At 39.5% G+C, this 13,346-nt stretch overlaps 1 protein-coding gene across 1 annotated transcript in view; it reads right to left on the minus strand.

The window, feature by feature from the left end:
- The window catches only part of ANK2 (ankyrin 2), a 198,655-nt gene that overhangs the window by 107,143 nt on the left and 78,166 nt on the right, over positions 1–13,346 (minus strand). The window contains exons 9-13 of the mRNA XM_042470313.1: positions 10,157–10,255; positions 7,248–7,445; positions 2,493–2,591; positions 2,251–2,349; positions 384–482 (exon numbers count right to left, since the gene is read on the minus strand). Coding sequence (XP_042326247.1) covers positions 384–482; positions 2,251–2,349; positions 2,493–2,591; positions 7,248–7,445; positions 10,157–10,255 — 594 coding nt within the window. The remainder of the gene's footprint in view (positions 1–383; positions 483–2,250; positions 2,350–2,492; positions 2,592–7,247; positions 7,446–10,156; positions 10,256–13,346) is intronic.

Consider the following 13,346-nt stretch of genomic DNA (forward strand, 5'->3'; position numbering starts at 1 on the left):
CAATCATGGCCTCTTCCCTTTTTTCAATGCAAGCTGGGACATGTAGTTCCAGCACCCGGTGCAAAAGAGCTGCCCTTTCCACCCCAGCAGCCAATGGTGGGCCTTCCCGCCAACCCAAAGCCTGCGGGGGCAAGACAGGCCTCTGCAGTTGCGGAGACTAGGGCGTCTTCCACCCCAGAAACAATGCCGGCCCAGTAGGTTGGGCGGCGTCATTTGTTCTTTTTGATTATGTCTTTGTATCTTAATCATACATTACCTTTGTTACTCTTTCCAATGAAGGCTTCGTGGGGGAAAACCCATCCTGGTATTTCTCTATAACATAGTTTTCTGATCTCTATTTTGCTTTTATAAAGAGTGCAAAGGGTGATCATGAAAACACTTACTCTTGCTCGGGCATCAACAAGAGCACCATTCCTTAGGAGGCAACGCACCACTTCCACCTGTCCTGCACGAGCTGCCATGTGTAATGCAGTCTCTCCACGCTATAGAAGAAGAGATGTTTGAAGTTTGTTAGTTTTCTTGGGGAGAGTAAAACCATACTGGACTAATCCACATTAGTCCAAGTCTAATACAATAGAATCAAAACTACTACTGTTACTCTTAATAATTGTTATTTTAACATTCAGTTTACGGGTACCCACTAAAGCAATGGCATGAATGTTGGATACTGAGAGATAGGGGTTCAAATCCGCACTTAACCATGAAAACTCTCTGGGTAACCTTAGGCAAATTAAGCTCTCTTAGCCTCAGAGGAATGACAAACCTTCTCTGAGCAAATCTTGATAAGAAAAAGCTATGATAGATTTGCCTTAGTCCCCTAAATCAGAAATGACTTGAAGGCACACATCATCATAATCAACAACCTGGTTTTGGAAGCTTGAGAAAGTCTGGCCTGGTTAACACGCACACAGGAGACCATAAGGGAATACAAATGTTCTCCAGGTTAGGCCAGCAAATCTGAAAACTACCTGAAAACCCAGAAAGCTGCTGCTAATCTGACTAGACTAGTACTTCACTAAATGTACCAATTGTACAACTCAATTTAAAGCACCTTCTTGTGTGCCTGTATATTTTTATTTTTAAAAACATGTCTACATATCTAAAAGGAAGAGGCTATCACAGAGACCGTCCAGGTAATAGTTGAAATTATTGACCAATATAAACTGTCACCATCACTAGTCTTTTATTAGTAATGTTATTAGATATGAATTTGATGAAGTATTTTCCCACAATGGCAGAATGTGAGATATAGCTTTGCCACTGTCACAGTCTTTTAGAGAAGCCACCAGAACTCTATGGTAACATTTCTGCCAGCACAAGTCAGACAACAACAGACAAAAGTGTGTGTACACATGGGCAGAAGAAAGGGCCACCAATTGTGAGCTTGAGAAATTACATTTTAAAAGACCACAAGACTCAGAATCTTCAGTAAGGACTCATTTATGGGCTGGAGGAATTCTTGGAACTGATCCCAAAAATGTAATTTTCCCAAGCCTTGCCCTGACTATGTCATTGATGGTAGCACAATTGTAAAGCTGGTCTAAGGAAATTATAACCTCTTGGGAGTTTATCACACTACTTACCTCCTGCTCTGCTCCCGTTGCCCCAACATCACCGATCTGCGACGGGAGCCTCCTGGTAGGATTGCGTATGGCGCTTTTAAAGGGGAACGCTTCCGTTTTCATCATGGAAACGTTCTCATAATTGTTAGAAAAGGGTCCTTTTTTAATAATGGATTAAATTGTTATTAAAAAGGGTCCTTTTTAAAACAATTACGAGAGCGCTTCCATGACAAAAACGGAAGCATTCCCCTTTAAAAGCACCATCCTCGATCCCACCAGGAGGCTCCCGTCGCAGATCGGTGATGTTGGGGCAACGGGAGCAGAGCGGGAAGTAAGTAGTGTGATAAACTCCTTGGATACAAGGGAAAGGTGGAAAAATGCAGCATCCTCTGTCTTCTCACGCTCAGTGACCCACATCATTATAATGGAATATAAGATTTGGGGTAACTCTATATATGGTCATATCTCATCACCATAAACCTGGGACAAGGAAACCACATCTCAAATGACAAGATGGATCTTTCTCACTCCAGCATCAGGTTGAACACATTCTACCAAAATAAAAACAACTTTCCTCCAAACCTGGAAGATCAAGCTATAAAGATTTCAAATATTTATTAATTCATTACAATTTCTTCCAATAATTATTCATGTAGTTAGATGTTATTCAAATCCAAGCTATACTCACAATGTTAGTGACATCTGGAGAGGCTCCATTCTGCAGCAGAAGGAGTACTATGTTCAAATGACCCATAAATGCAGCCACATGTATTGGAGTGAGGCCCGACTGTGAAACAAAGCAACAGAAATTTTACTCCTCTACAGAAAGCCTTTAGAGTCTTCCTCGTATATGTATATAAAAGAAAAGTATGGAACTAAGAGAAGGAAGAAATAGTGGGGGAGAGATGCTTCTTTAGGAAAGTTCTCTACCTCTGTTATAGCTTGGATAGAAGCCCCGTATTTCACCAGCAGTTCCATGACTTTAATGCGATTTTTCTTGCAAGCAATGTGTAGTGGAGTAAAACCATTCTGTGCAAAAGACAATCATGTTAGTTAAAACATGCACTCTCAGTTCTCACACAGTGTTAGAGTATCAGCATTTCTTTGGTAATGCCAGGTTTGATGGACTGAAAAGTCATGTGGTCTAGATCTAGTTTATTTCCACTGAACATCGTCCCAAAACAGAATGCATGAATCTAAGAGCCTGTATGCACAGAAGCAATGTGCCCCATCTACAAAACTTCTTTACACTTTTCCCACTATCCAATGGATAACAATGGAGCTATAGAAGCCATATCAGGCTTCTATAAAACAGTGCCACTCAAAGTAGTGGTCTGTGAACCAGTGATGATCCATGAGCTATTTGTTGCCAATTTATGGACAGTTTCCAGGAAAGAAAGTAACAGTCATAGCCAAAGAGCACAAAAATGCTGCCAGACCCTAGCATGTTGTGGGGGGAAAAACACCACCACTACTACCATCCTACACACACCACATAGCTTAAGATGTACTGGTGTAAACAACACAGCTATGTAGACAAGGCCCAAACACGTGGGTAAGCCTTCACGTTAGTCATCCACTACAATTTTGGACTGGACCACACTCAACTGGAACAGTATCTTATAGAACACATGTTCTGGTTCATAAAAAGTCATACTGTAAAGTCAACTAGTAATTCTATATATAAAGTGATAACTAGTGCAACAATGCTTAAAATTTATAATACGGATATAAACATGAAATGAAGGGAAGTGTTCACTGCTTTGTTACCTACTGAAATATATTATCTGATTTATTACAACACAGACTGTAAAGGTTTTATTCACAATTTGCTGTAGAACAGAATCACAGAAGTCAAATAAGAACATCTGGGCAAATTTTTGAAACTGAAGGTATTAGCTTAGAACCCAAGATAATTGAATGAAACACAGTCAATCCCTGGGTAATTCAGCACCAAACCCACTATATACCTTGCTTGAAATATTTTTTAAAAACTCATTTTTCCCTTTGGATCTTCCCAGAATCTCCAGAGCCCTCACTGCTGCACTGAGCAACTGTTTACAATGCATCCCACTGTGCTGCCCAGTGCAGCCACAGCTTCAGCAAATTGCTTGCTCAGAAAAAGGCACTCAGCCATGTGATAGACACTGGACACCATATTCTGACCTCAGGATGAGTGACTGTCTGTGGCAGTGGCCTCAGTAAGTGGCACAGCAGGAAATGCATGCAAACAGCTACGTGGAATTGCAACAGAGGGCTCTGGATCATTTGGGAAGATCAGAAGCAAAATGTGAGGGGCCTGGGTAATAGTGAGATGTTGGGGCAGGTCTGAGGCCAGAATATACTGGGCTGCTCCCAGAGTATTCTGGCCTGTGAGAACTTAGCCTCTGACAGAGAAAGCTGAATATTTCACAAAACTACAAATCCCAGAAGTCCATATCATTAAGCCATGGCAGTTAAAGTGGTGCCAAACTGCATTATTTCTGCAAAGTAGATGCAGCCTTTATTGAAAGCCCCATTAATTCTAACTGAATGTACCACCACATGAGTACAGGATTACATCTTGAAAGATCCATAGCTTTGGTTTCTGTACTTTCATGGATATGACAGAATGGAAAGTTTGCATAAATGGTAACAAACATCTTAGCTTCTTAATTTGCTCCTCAGTCTTGTGTGAGGTACTGATTCTTTGGCTCCCCCTGCACTGGCTAAAGGGAGAGAGAATATATGGCCTAAAACACTGATCTATTTGAAAGAGCTTGTATTTGGCAATCAGTTTGGCTATGGTAATAGCCTGCAATCACTAGATTCTAAAACCTAGTACTTTCTTACACGATGTGTTCTTTGGCAATTCTCATCAAAGGAGTGATTAGAGTTAAAATGAGAAATTAGACATTGTGAGTTTAAAAAACTGAAATAACTACCACTAGTTTCCCTGGCAAACCTGAGAGCAGGGCCCTTAAAGGCATTATTTTCTAGTATGAGTTGATACAACTATTACCTATAAGATCTACAATTTTGCAGCCTTCTCAAGTAAACATCTGGAGCTGTGGTAAGCCTTGGGGAAGGTGATTTCCATGCTAATATCCAGGAATTTTACCCTGTGGCCTTGCTGTCACATGCAAGACATCATTCACCATTCCAAAAGCACTATATAAAATGGGATTCCAAAGGACAAATGTTCCGACACACAAAAGTCAGGACACATGATCAACTTGTCAAAAAGTAAAGTGGTTGAGGACAATAAAAGAAAGATTTTTAAAAACATTAAAAAAAAACTCAAACAGTATTGCAGACAGGCTCTTCAACTATTAAATATGCATGTAGCAGCAATATAGAACCAGGTTTTCTTTAGTGCTTGTGATTGCATGTATTACGTACTCCCACTAGGAGGCCTATGTACTTCAAAGGACTTACCAGTAGTATATTAAACACTATGAAAAATTAAATGAGAATTGCAGTGTGTGTGTTTTTTTTAAAAAAAACAAATTTTTAACATTAATTAATGAAGCAACTTAACTGTTAGCTAAAGTCTACTTCTGAACTAAAAGTAAAACAACAACTTTTTTTTAATATACAGACAGGACAAATGAAAGGAAGAAATATGAGAAATTTCCATTAAGTGTTTCCCTGTCCTGGGTCCCCAAATATTGTGAGATTATGACACTGAGAATCTCTAAACATTGGTCATATTGCCGAGGGTTTATTTCTGTGAATGGATGTTCAACAACACCCTGAGAGCTAAGGTTGAGAAATATTCACATAATATTAAAACACTGAAAAACTTCCTTTTAATGCAGTTTGAAAAGAAAGCTTTTAGCATTTTAGTCAATTACTAAAAATTTATCTTGATTTTAACATGTGAATAAACTGGCTAAAATAAATAATCCAAATAATATTGTGACAGTGGCCAGTGACAATAACACTTTCTCTAGTACATAGTATAGAAGCACCATTCATTCCACAGAAAGCCAAGTTGAATGCATTCCCTGAGTCATCAGACAATTGATGCCAAGTACACCTACACCATGAAAACCTGAATTCAAAACACAGGTAGGTTTAAATGCCATTCAGGTGTATACAGGCTTTCAGTGCACAGACTACCAAGCATCTTCATGATTCACAACCACGTATTCTGTTTGACAATTGTCAGTGTGGTTAATGCCCTGCATAAGACAGGACCCATAGAGCTGCTAGAACTCACACAAGAGGCCTATGCTAACTCAGTGCAATTTATTTTAAACCAATTACACTCCGTATGCTACACTAATATTTATACAATGAAACTGGCCAGAAATAGCAACCTACCATGTAAATCTGTTATTTGGACAGGACAAAAAAAAAAAGTGAAAGATCCTTAGACTCACAAACAAGTTTCCTGGTTTTGCTGCTACTGAATTTTCAACAGAAAATGAAGCTGCAATCAAATGGCAGTTCAGATTGTGTGAGCATATATATTGATTTACAATTAATGGGCAGTGCCAAGCATCATAATGTCTAGTATCAAATATTTCTAAATTCCCATTAGATCACTCTACACCACCCTAGTGCCTTCCAGATGTTTTGCAATTCATCTGCCATCAGACCCAGCCAGCAAGGTCAATAGAAAAGAATCTTGGGAGTTAATTTCAAAACATCTAATAATAATAATAAATCATTTATTTCTAGCCCGCCTTTCCATGAGAGCAACAAACGATAAATATCAACAATACATCAGGATGGGAAAAATTAAATTAGATTGTAATTTGTGTTGTGCATAGAGTCCATTACCTTCCTCTGGGGCTGAGAGCACATGACTTACCCAAGGTCATCCTTGGGTTTCATAGCCGAGTGGGGAATCGAACCATGATCCCCAGAGTTGCAGTCCACATTCAAACCACTACACCATGCTGATTCTCCATACATGGAGAGGAAGCATATCCAGAGAATTACAGTTTGTATATCTCTAAATACACTTTGAGGCTGTGGGAGTGCTAGATGTACATATGGAGTTTCTACATCTTTAAGGTCGTCTGCTTCACTCACTGTAACAAATTGATACACATTGCATTCTGTATAAGAAGCAGGGTGTACAGGGTGTAGCACTCCCATAGCCTCAAGATATATCTAGAGATCTACAAACTGTAGTCCTATGGACATGCTTCTCCTCCATGCATGGAGAGCCAGCATAGCACAGTGGTTTGAGTGTTGGATTGCAACTCTAGAAACCAGGGTTCAATTCCCTACTCATCTATGAAACCCACGGGATGGTCTTAGACAAGTCACATGCTCTCAGCCTTAGGGGAAGATAATGGTAAACTTCATCTGAACAAATCTTGCCAAGAAAAACCCATGATATGGTCACCTTAGGGTCACCATAAGTTGGAAGCAACTTGAAGGTGCACAAAAACAACAACAACAAATTTCTCAGGAGAAGGTCCCTTTCCATGTATTCACTGAATATATGGAGCAGGACTTCATTCCTGCTTACTTTACTAACAAGGACCCTCTATCAGTCTTCTCTCTGACTTTGCTTTGATGTCCATGTGCTTAGCCAACTGTGTGGGGAATGGGGCAGGCCTATAGACCATGCATATGCACAAATTACAGGGCCAGAAAACATGTCTTACTCTCCACAAATTCTCATGAATGTATGGAGGAGAACACACAAACACCATGTTCCAGAAGAGATAAGGAAAAGTTTACCAAAGCACGAGCATTTGGATTTGCTCTCTTGTCCAGCAGAAGTTTGGTGACACGATAGTGGCCACAGTGTGCTGCCACATGGAGGGCAGTCAAGTAATCCAATGTGACATCATCCACCGGAGCTTTGTGCTGCAGTAGGTGTTTGACACATTCTACGTGATCACCTTGGGCAGCCATGTGAAGAGGAGAAAGTCCATTCTGGACAAGGAACAAGAAAAAATGTATAATACTATGTTAAATCCATTCACAAGAAAATACACCCTTATGTACATATATTTACTGTATAAAGTGGAATTATAAAATTATTTCCAAGTCACAACACAGAATGAGTCCCATATCTGCCTCATCTTAAGCCTTTACATGCTTTCACTTTCAACATATGCAAAACCTCATGATATTTTGAGGACAACAAAGAGATGCTTTGAATTCAATGAAAGTTTCCACAATATTGTGTTAATACCCTATTTCCAGAAATCTAAACATGATGAGATCAGGTTCCTTCACTGAACAGGATTTTGAAAAACGAAACACAAAATCTTCAACTCTGCTTAGCAACCTATGTTTCCTGACTGATCTGATTTACTGATGTGGGGGGGAGGCAGGCCTGGTGTGTATGTGTTAAAGTACTAGCTTCAAATTAATCGGTGTGTGGATCTTCAGCTTCTGTTAGGAACCCAATTTGGCACTTTAGAACATAGCCAACTTCAGCTCAAGCCAATTTGGAGACAATCCAATTCCGCCTCGCACCCTCAGAACGTCTGGGCAGCAATTACTGAAGGTGCCTGGGGCTAGATTAGTCTCCACTTCGTGGAGGACTTTTTCCATAGCTGCCCCAGCCCTTTGGAACAAGCTGCCCACTGAGCTCCGCTCATCTACCACCCTGGCCCAATTTAGGAAGGATCTCAAAACCTTCCTATTCCAGCAGGCATTCCCTGAATAAATATCCTGTGGGCCTCCCTCCTCTTTCGTGGCCATGAGGTTGGGCTATAGGGGCTTTTTTATTGTATATGTTACTGTGTTATGGTTTTTTAACTTTTACTGTATTTTTATGTATTTTAATACTGCTGTTAGCCGCCCTGATCTCTGGAAGGGCGGGATAAAAATAAAAATTTTATTATTTATTATTATTATTATTATGACTTGAGTCCCACGCTAAGATTTAAAAAATCTGAAGGTTTCAGAATGCCTGTAACATTTGCTTTTTTGTTGTTGTTGCTGGAACTGGATGAAACTGCCATGTGCAGTACACCTTTAAAAACAGATTATGTCGTGCCAAATGACAGACACCTAAATGTTGGTTTCTTTTGTGATGTATAGCTGCTTAAAAATAGAATTGCCAATAACTCTTTACTTCTTGGCAGAAATGGAGGACATTTGCAGACAGAGCTGCCTTTGCTGAAGGCATCGAAGTTACCTAATTTCAAAGAAGGGAGGGGGGCATTGTGCAACAGTAGCATTCCATTTGAAGGGTATCCAAAAAGGTTGAAGTTCATATCCTAATATCTTTGTGCACTATTGTTATGAAAATGACAAAGAGCATAGAAGTGGCCCTGTGTAACAATTCCATAAACTTCAGAAGAACTGGTACAGTATAGGGGAAAACTAAATGTTTTGTGGAGCAGAAAAGTGATTTGCTTGCCCTTCCCTGCACATATGTGTGTGTTTTTTTAATTGTATGAGAATAGCATATGTCATAGAGGTATCCCCTTCAGAAGGACTGGGCTAATTTCTAGCAGGGACTAGAATGATCATACTTGGTAATCAATTTAAGGCTTTTTAATAGTGAAGCCTCCCTCAGAGGAAAGCAAAAGCAAATCTCTAATAAATCTTGCAAAGAAAATGCAAGGAAAATACTAGGATAGGGCCACTGAAAGTCAAGGCACACAACAAAAACAACAACAATGACATGTGGATCATGGTGGAATAAATCATGAAGGAAGAAACAACCAAATCATAATCCACCCACCAAAGCAATATGATTGGATAGTCCTTCAAAAAACATGGTCTTGCATTGGAAGTTGGGCCTAGCTGTCATTCAACCTTACCTTCCCCTCAACTCAACCTGAGTTTTCTCTGCAGAAAAGATTGTTTTCTTTTAAAAAAAATCTGGACTGACTGCTTTTCCAAAGATAACACCTGAATAAAGCTTCAAGTGAGATCTTAATTCATTTCTCTTACGGGCAGTCCCTAATGGCCAAATAAAGTGGCTTCTTAACTGCTTTGAAGGTGGGGTATTTATATGATGCACAAGGCAAAACCAGGTAGAAAGTGAAATGAAGCCACACTCTGGTGCTAAAAACAGAGCAAAAAGAAGCTGGGATACTCTGACTCAGGATAGAAAATGTGCATCATGGCACAAACATATAAACAGCCTGTTGCCAGGGCAGGACTGCCAAAAAGCAAAAATATGATCACCATTAATACCATGGATGTAATTACAACATACACAAACCAGACAGTACAACAGTGGGCATGGGGTTAGGGTGGGGCACTCCATAATTGTGTTTTGACAGTGTATCACTCGCACACCAATGCAAAGATGCACTGTACAGGCGGTGCATGATACGTGTGACTGTGTAGCTGATCATACAGGTAGGCATCCATTGGAAAGGCATCTGAGTCGCAAGGGGGAGGTAATTGGTCACAGGCAGTGTGTCTGTGCAACAGTTGGCATGCAGCATGGCTTAACGCTGTGTCATGTGGACAGCTCATGGGTGTTTAGCCCACCATGGGAGTGGGCCATGAGGACAGTGAAGGTTTGACTCACTTTCAAAAAACGCAAGATTGAGCCACTTTTTCCTGCCTGTCTGCACTAGACCTCAGTTTTAGAAAGCACTTAATCCACATAAGTTTATACGTTTTTGAACTTTGGATTACAATGAATGCTTTCATCTACTTTGAACTAATACCTTGGTCCTGGCAAGCAGTGGAGCACCTCGTTCAAGGAGAAGCTCTACAACTTGATCATGTCCACTTCGTGCAGCACAGTGAAGTGGGGTCAGTCCATCCTTTAAAAGAAAAATGGCAGAAGAATGTTAGGTAGGTATAACATATGATTTATTGAGCCAACACCATTTACTGCTACCTGAAACATGTAGTACAGTTGCACTTTTTAATGGAGTGGCAGTGGCAAACATCTACTTGCTACATTATTATTGAAAAACCATATGATTTTTCTCTCCAGCTGAGAACCATCAACACTTAGAAGAAGTATTGGTATGAAAATAATTTTTTTGAAATTCAAGGAACCAGCATGGCAAGCTATCCAATCCATATTTCAGAATCCAACAACCAAGAACTACCTCTAACCAGCTAACAAACCATGATTTGTTCACAAAAATAGACTGAGGCACAACAATAAGCCAAAATAAACAAATCACAACTTTATTAACCATTAACACTAATGCTCATCTAGGATCATAGGAAGCTGCATTATATTGAGTTGGGTCACTGGACTACGTGGCCAGTGTCCTATTCCTAACCCTGTTTGGCAGCCGTGATTGTCCAGGACTTCTGGGATGATTCTTGCCTAGTCCTCCCTTGAGATCCTTGGTATTCATTAATATTTCACAAGATGGTGTGACAATCAAGGTACTATCTTAGTCTTATCTTGCTATGTGATCTGGCAACTATCCTGTCTGCTTATACCATTCTGGTGAAATGATACACAGAAAATCCCTGAAATACCTTAGATAGGTTTCAAAAGAATGGTCAGAGTGATCCACGTCATGCCATGGAATAGGGAGGGGTGGCTGGATTAAACTAGAGAGTGGAAGAAAAGTATTGCAATGGATAATGTTAAATAAACAGAGGAGGAAGCCTTAATTTGTGATGGCTGAACAGCAAGCTAGCTCTAACAACAGCCTGGCAAACTTGCTATGACAGCACTGTCTCTCTCTTGCAAAATTATCTTCATTGCAAAAGAACATTCTGTCCCAAAGCACTTGCAAGGCTTCTCTCCCACTGAACATGATGGTTAGGAAAATCAAATGAAAGATTTAAAGAAGAGAGTGCATTCTAGGTGATTCTAGACCTCAAAGAACAACAAATAGCTAGGGAACAAGAGCAAACGACTGCAAAATTTTAAAGCATAATGACATCATAGTATAAATGAAAGGACAGAAAGAAGGAATGTAAGAGAAACGTAATTATGCTAACAATACTGGATTGTTATATTAGTAGACATCAGCAAATTAATACATCACCCCTACAAGGCACAATTCATCAATTTCAGAAAATTATGCTCTATCAGATGCAATTTAACTATTAATACCTGAAACTAATGAAATAAAATGATGACAAATGACATAAAGTCTAATGATTTCAGCAAGGGGTTATCGCAGCCAATTTGTATTGAGTTGTGCCCTAGGTGTTTAGGGCTACAAAATTATTCTTCTGTAATACAAAAAATCTTTTAAAGTTGCCTCATGATTCCCTTAAACATTCCTGGAATTTTAGGGGATCTTCCTTCAAATCCCAAAAGAAATTCCTAATCACTGAGAATCACCTGACTGACCTACTTCCAGGGTCTGGATTCATGATTCAGATGACTGAAAACAGAACAATGAGATAACCGCACATTTGTAGCAACAGTGGCCCAGAGGATCACTAGTAAAGCAATAGTGAATTTGAGATTTGCAAAATCCCAGTTTATAAAGGGATCTCAGTTCTCCCCCACTCAAGTGTATTGCACCTTTGTTCATGGTTGGATTTCAAACTTCTGTTTTGTTTTGTTTTTAATAAAGCATACCTTTACTGCTCAAGCAAAAACCACCTAAAGGGAAAGGGTAGACACTGATTCATTTCTCCTCTTGCTTCCCTGCCTGTATTTGCAAAAGTAAAAGTGTAAGGTCACTGTAGTCAGAGAAAAAGTGTGTTGGCTATACTATTTTAACCTATATACATGTTTGTTGAAACAGCCCAACGAACAAACCTTTTCCTAGCCCCAAACCTAAACCCAAATATCAAGGTGGTCAGTTTTTCTCATAACAATTATTTTGCTCACTGTGATTATGTATATACAGTATTTATCCTTTTTGACTAGTTTCTTTAGTTAGATCACCTATTGTGACGCATCTAGATTTGTAAACTTGTAAACCAAATCATTAGTTGGAGCAAGATATAATGGATCAAAATAGCATCTCAAAAACAACAACAAAAACCACAATGAATCCTTTCAGAAGTTTACAATCACAATGTAAATAAATGTTTTTGTTAATTTTTCTTAGCTGGCACTGTAGCAATGGGGGAAGGGCAAAATGAGTCCTTTGCTCCCAATAAGAATTATGTCCCTTCCAAATGAAATATTTGTTTACCACCCCCACCCCCGAATTTCTAGCATAGCAGTAACTTAAATCTTCAGTTGAGCATTCAGAAATGCAGTTTAGTCATACAAAGAAAGAGGGTAGTTAGTGTTATCAAGCTGGGCACAGCAAATATAAGAGTTCTAGGCATGGATGATTTAAAGAACCTCACTCTTTTCAGTGCTGCAAATCTGGGGTCTGAAGTAAAATTTCATTGGGGGGCAGAATTTTTTATGCCCTTATTTTCCCCTTGTAGTTACACCTGTGCAATATGGGCCAATGTTGTTGTTGTTGTTACTCCAGCAGCCTTCCATGGCTACTTCTCAAAGTACATTCACCTTAGATTTCTGACAAAAGCAAAAAACAAAAAACACAAAACTAATTTGAGCAAGATTAAGCTAGTCCAAGCTGTTTCAGTAACATGCCCAAAAAACAGTCCTAATTTTGTCACATGCAATTATATGTTATTTCTAGGTTCCAAAAAAGGTGCTTGCAATGAGATGTTGTGTCCCTTCGAAGCTCTGGAGGAGTAAAAAAATGATGGTGTGTAGAGCATGGCCACCCCTTCTACATGATAGTGTCCAGTGAACAAGGGATATCAGATTTACATATGCCATTGTAGCTCCAAGACAGTTCCAGACTTTCTAGCTCCAATGGAGTGAAGTTGGAACTTAGTGCAGCATTGTGTATCACCTTAAAAGAACAAAATCTTAACAGTAGCTTAGTAGTAGCAGTAATATATTCAATTTATATATCATCATCCATGTACATTCAACCACACCTTGATAGCCATGTC

Source organism: Sceloporus undulatus, chromosome 5 (assembly GCF_019175285.1).
Source record: "Sceloporus undulatus isolate JIND9_A2432 ecotype Alabama chromosome 5, SceUnd_v1.1, whole genome shotgun sequence".
NCBI classification, from domain to species: Eukaryota; Metazoa; Chordata; class Lepidosauria; order Squamata; family Phrynosomatidae; genus Sceloporus; species Sceloporus undulatus.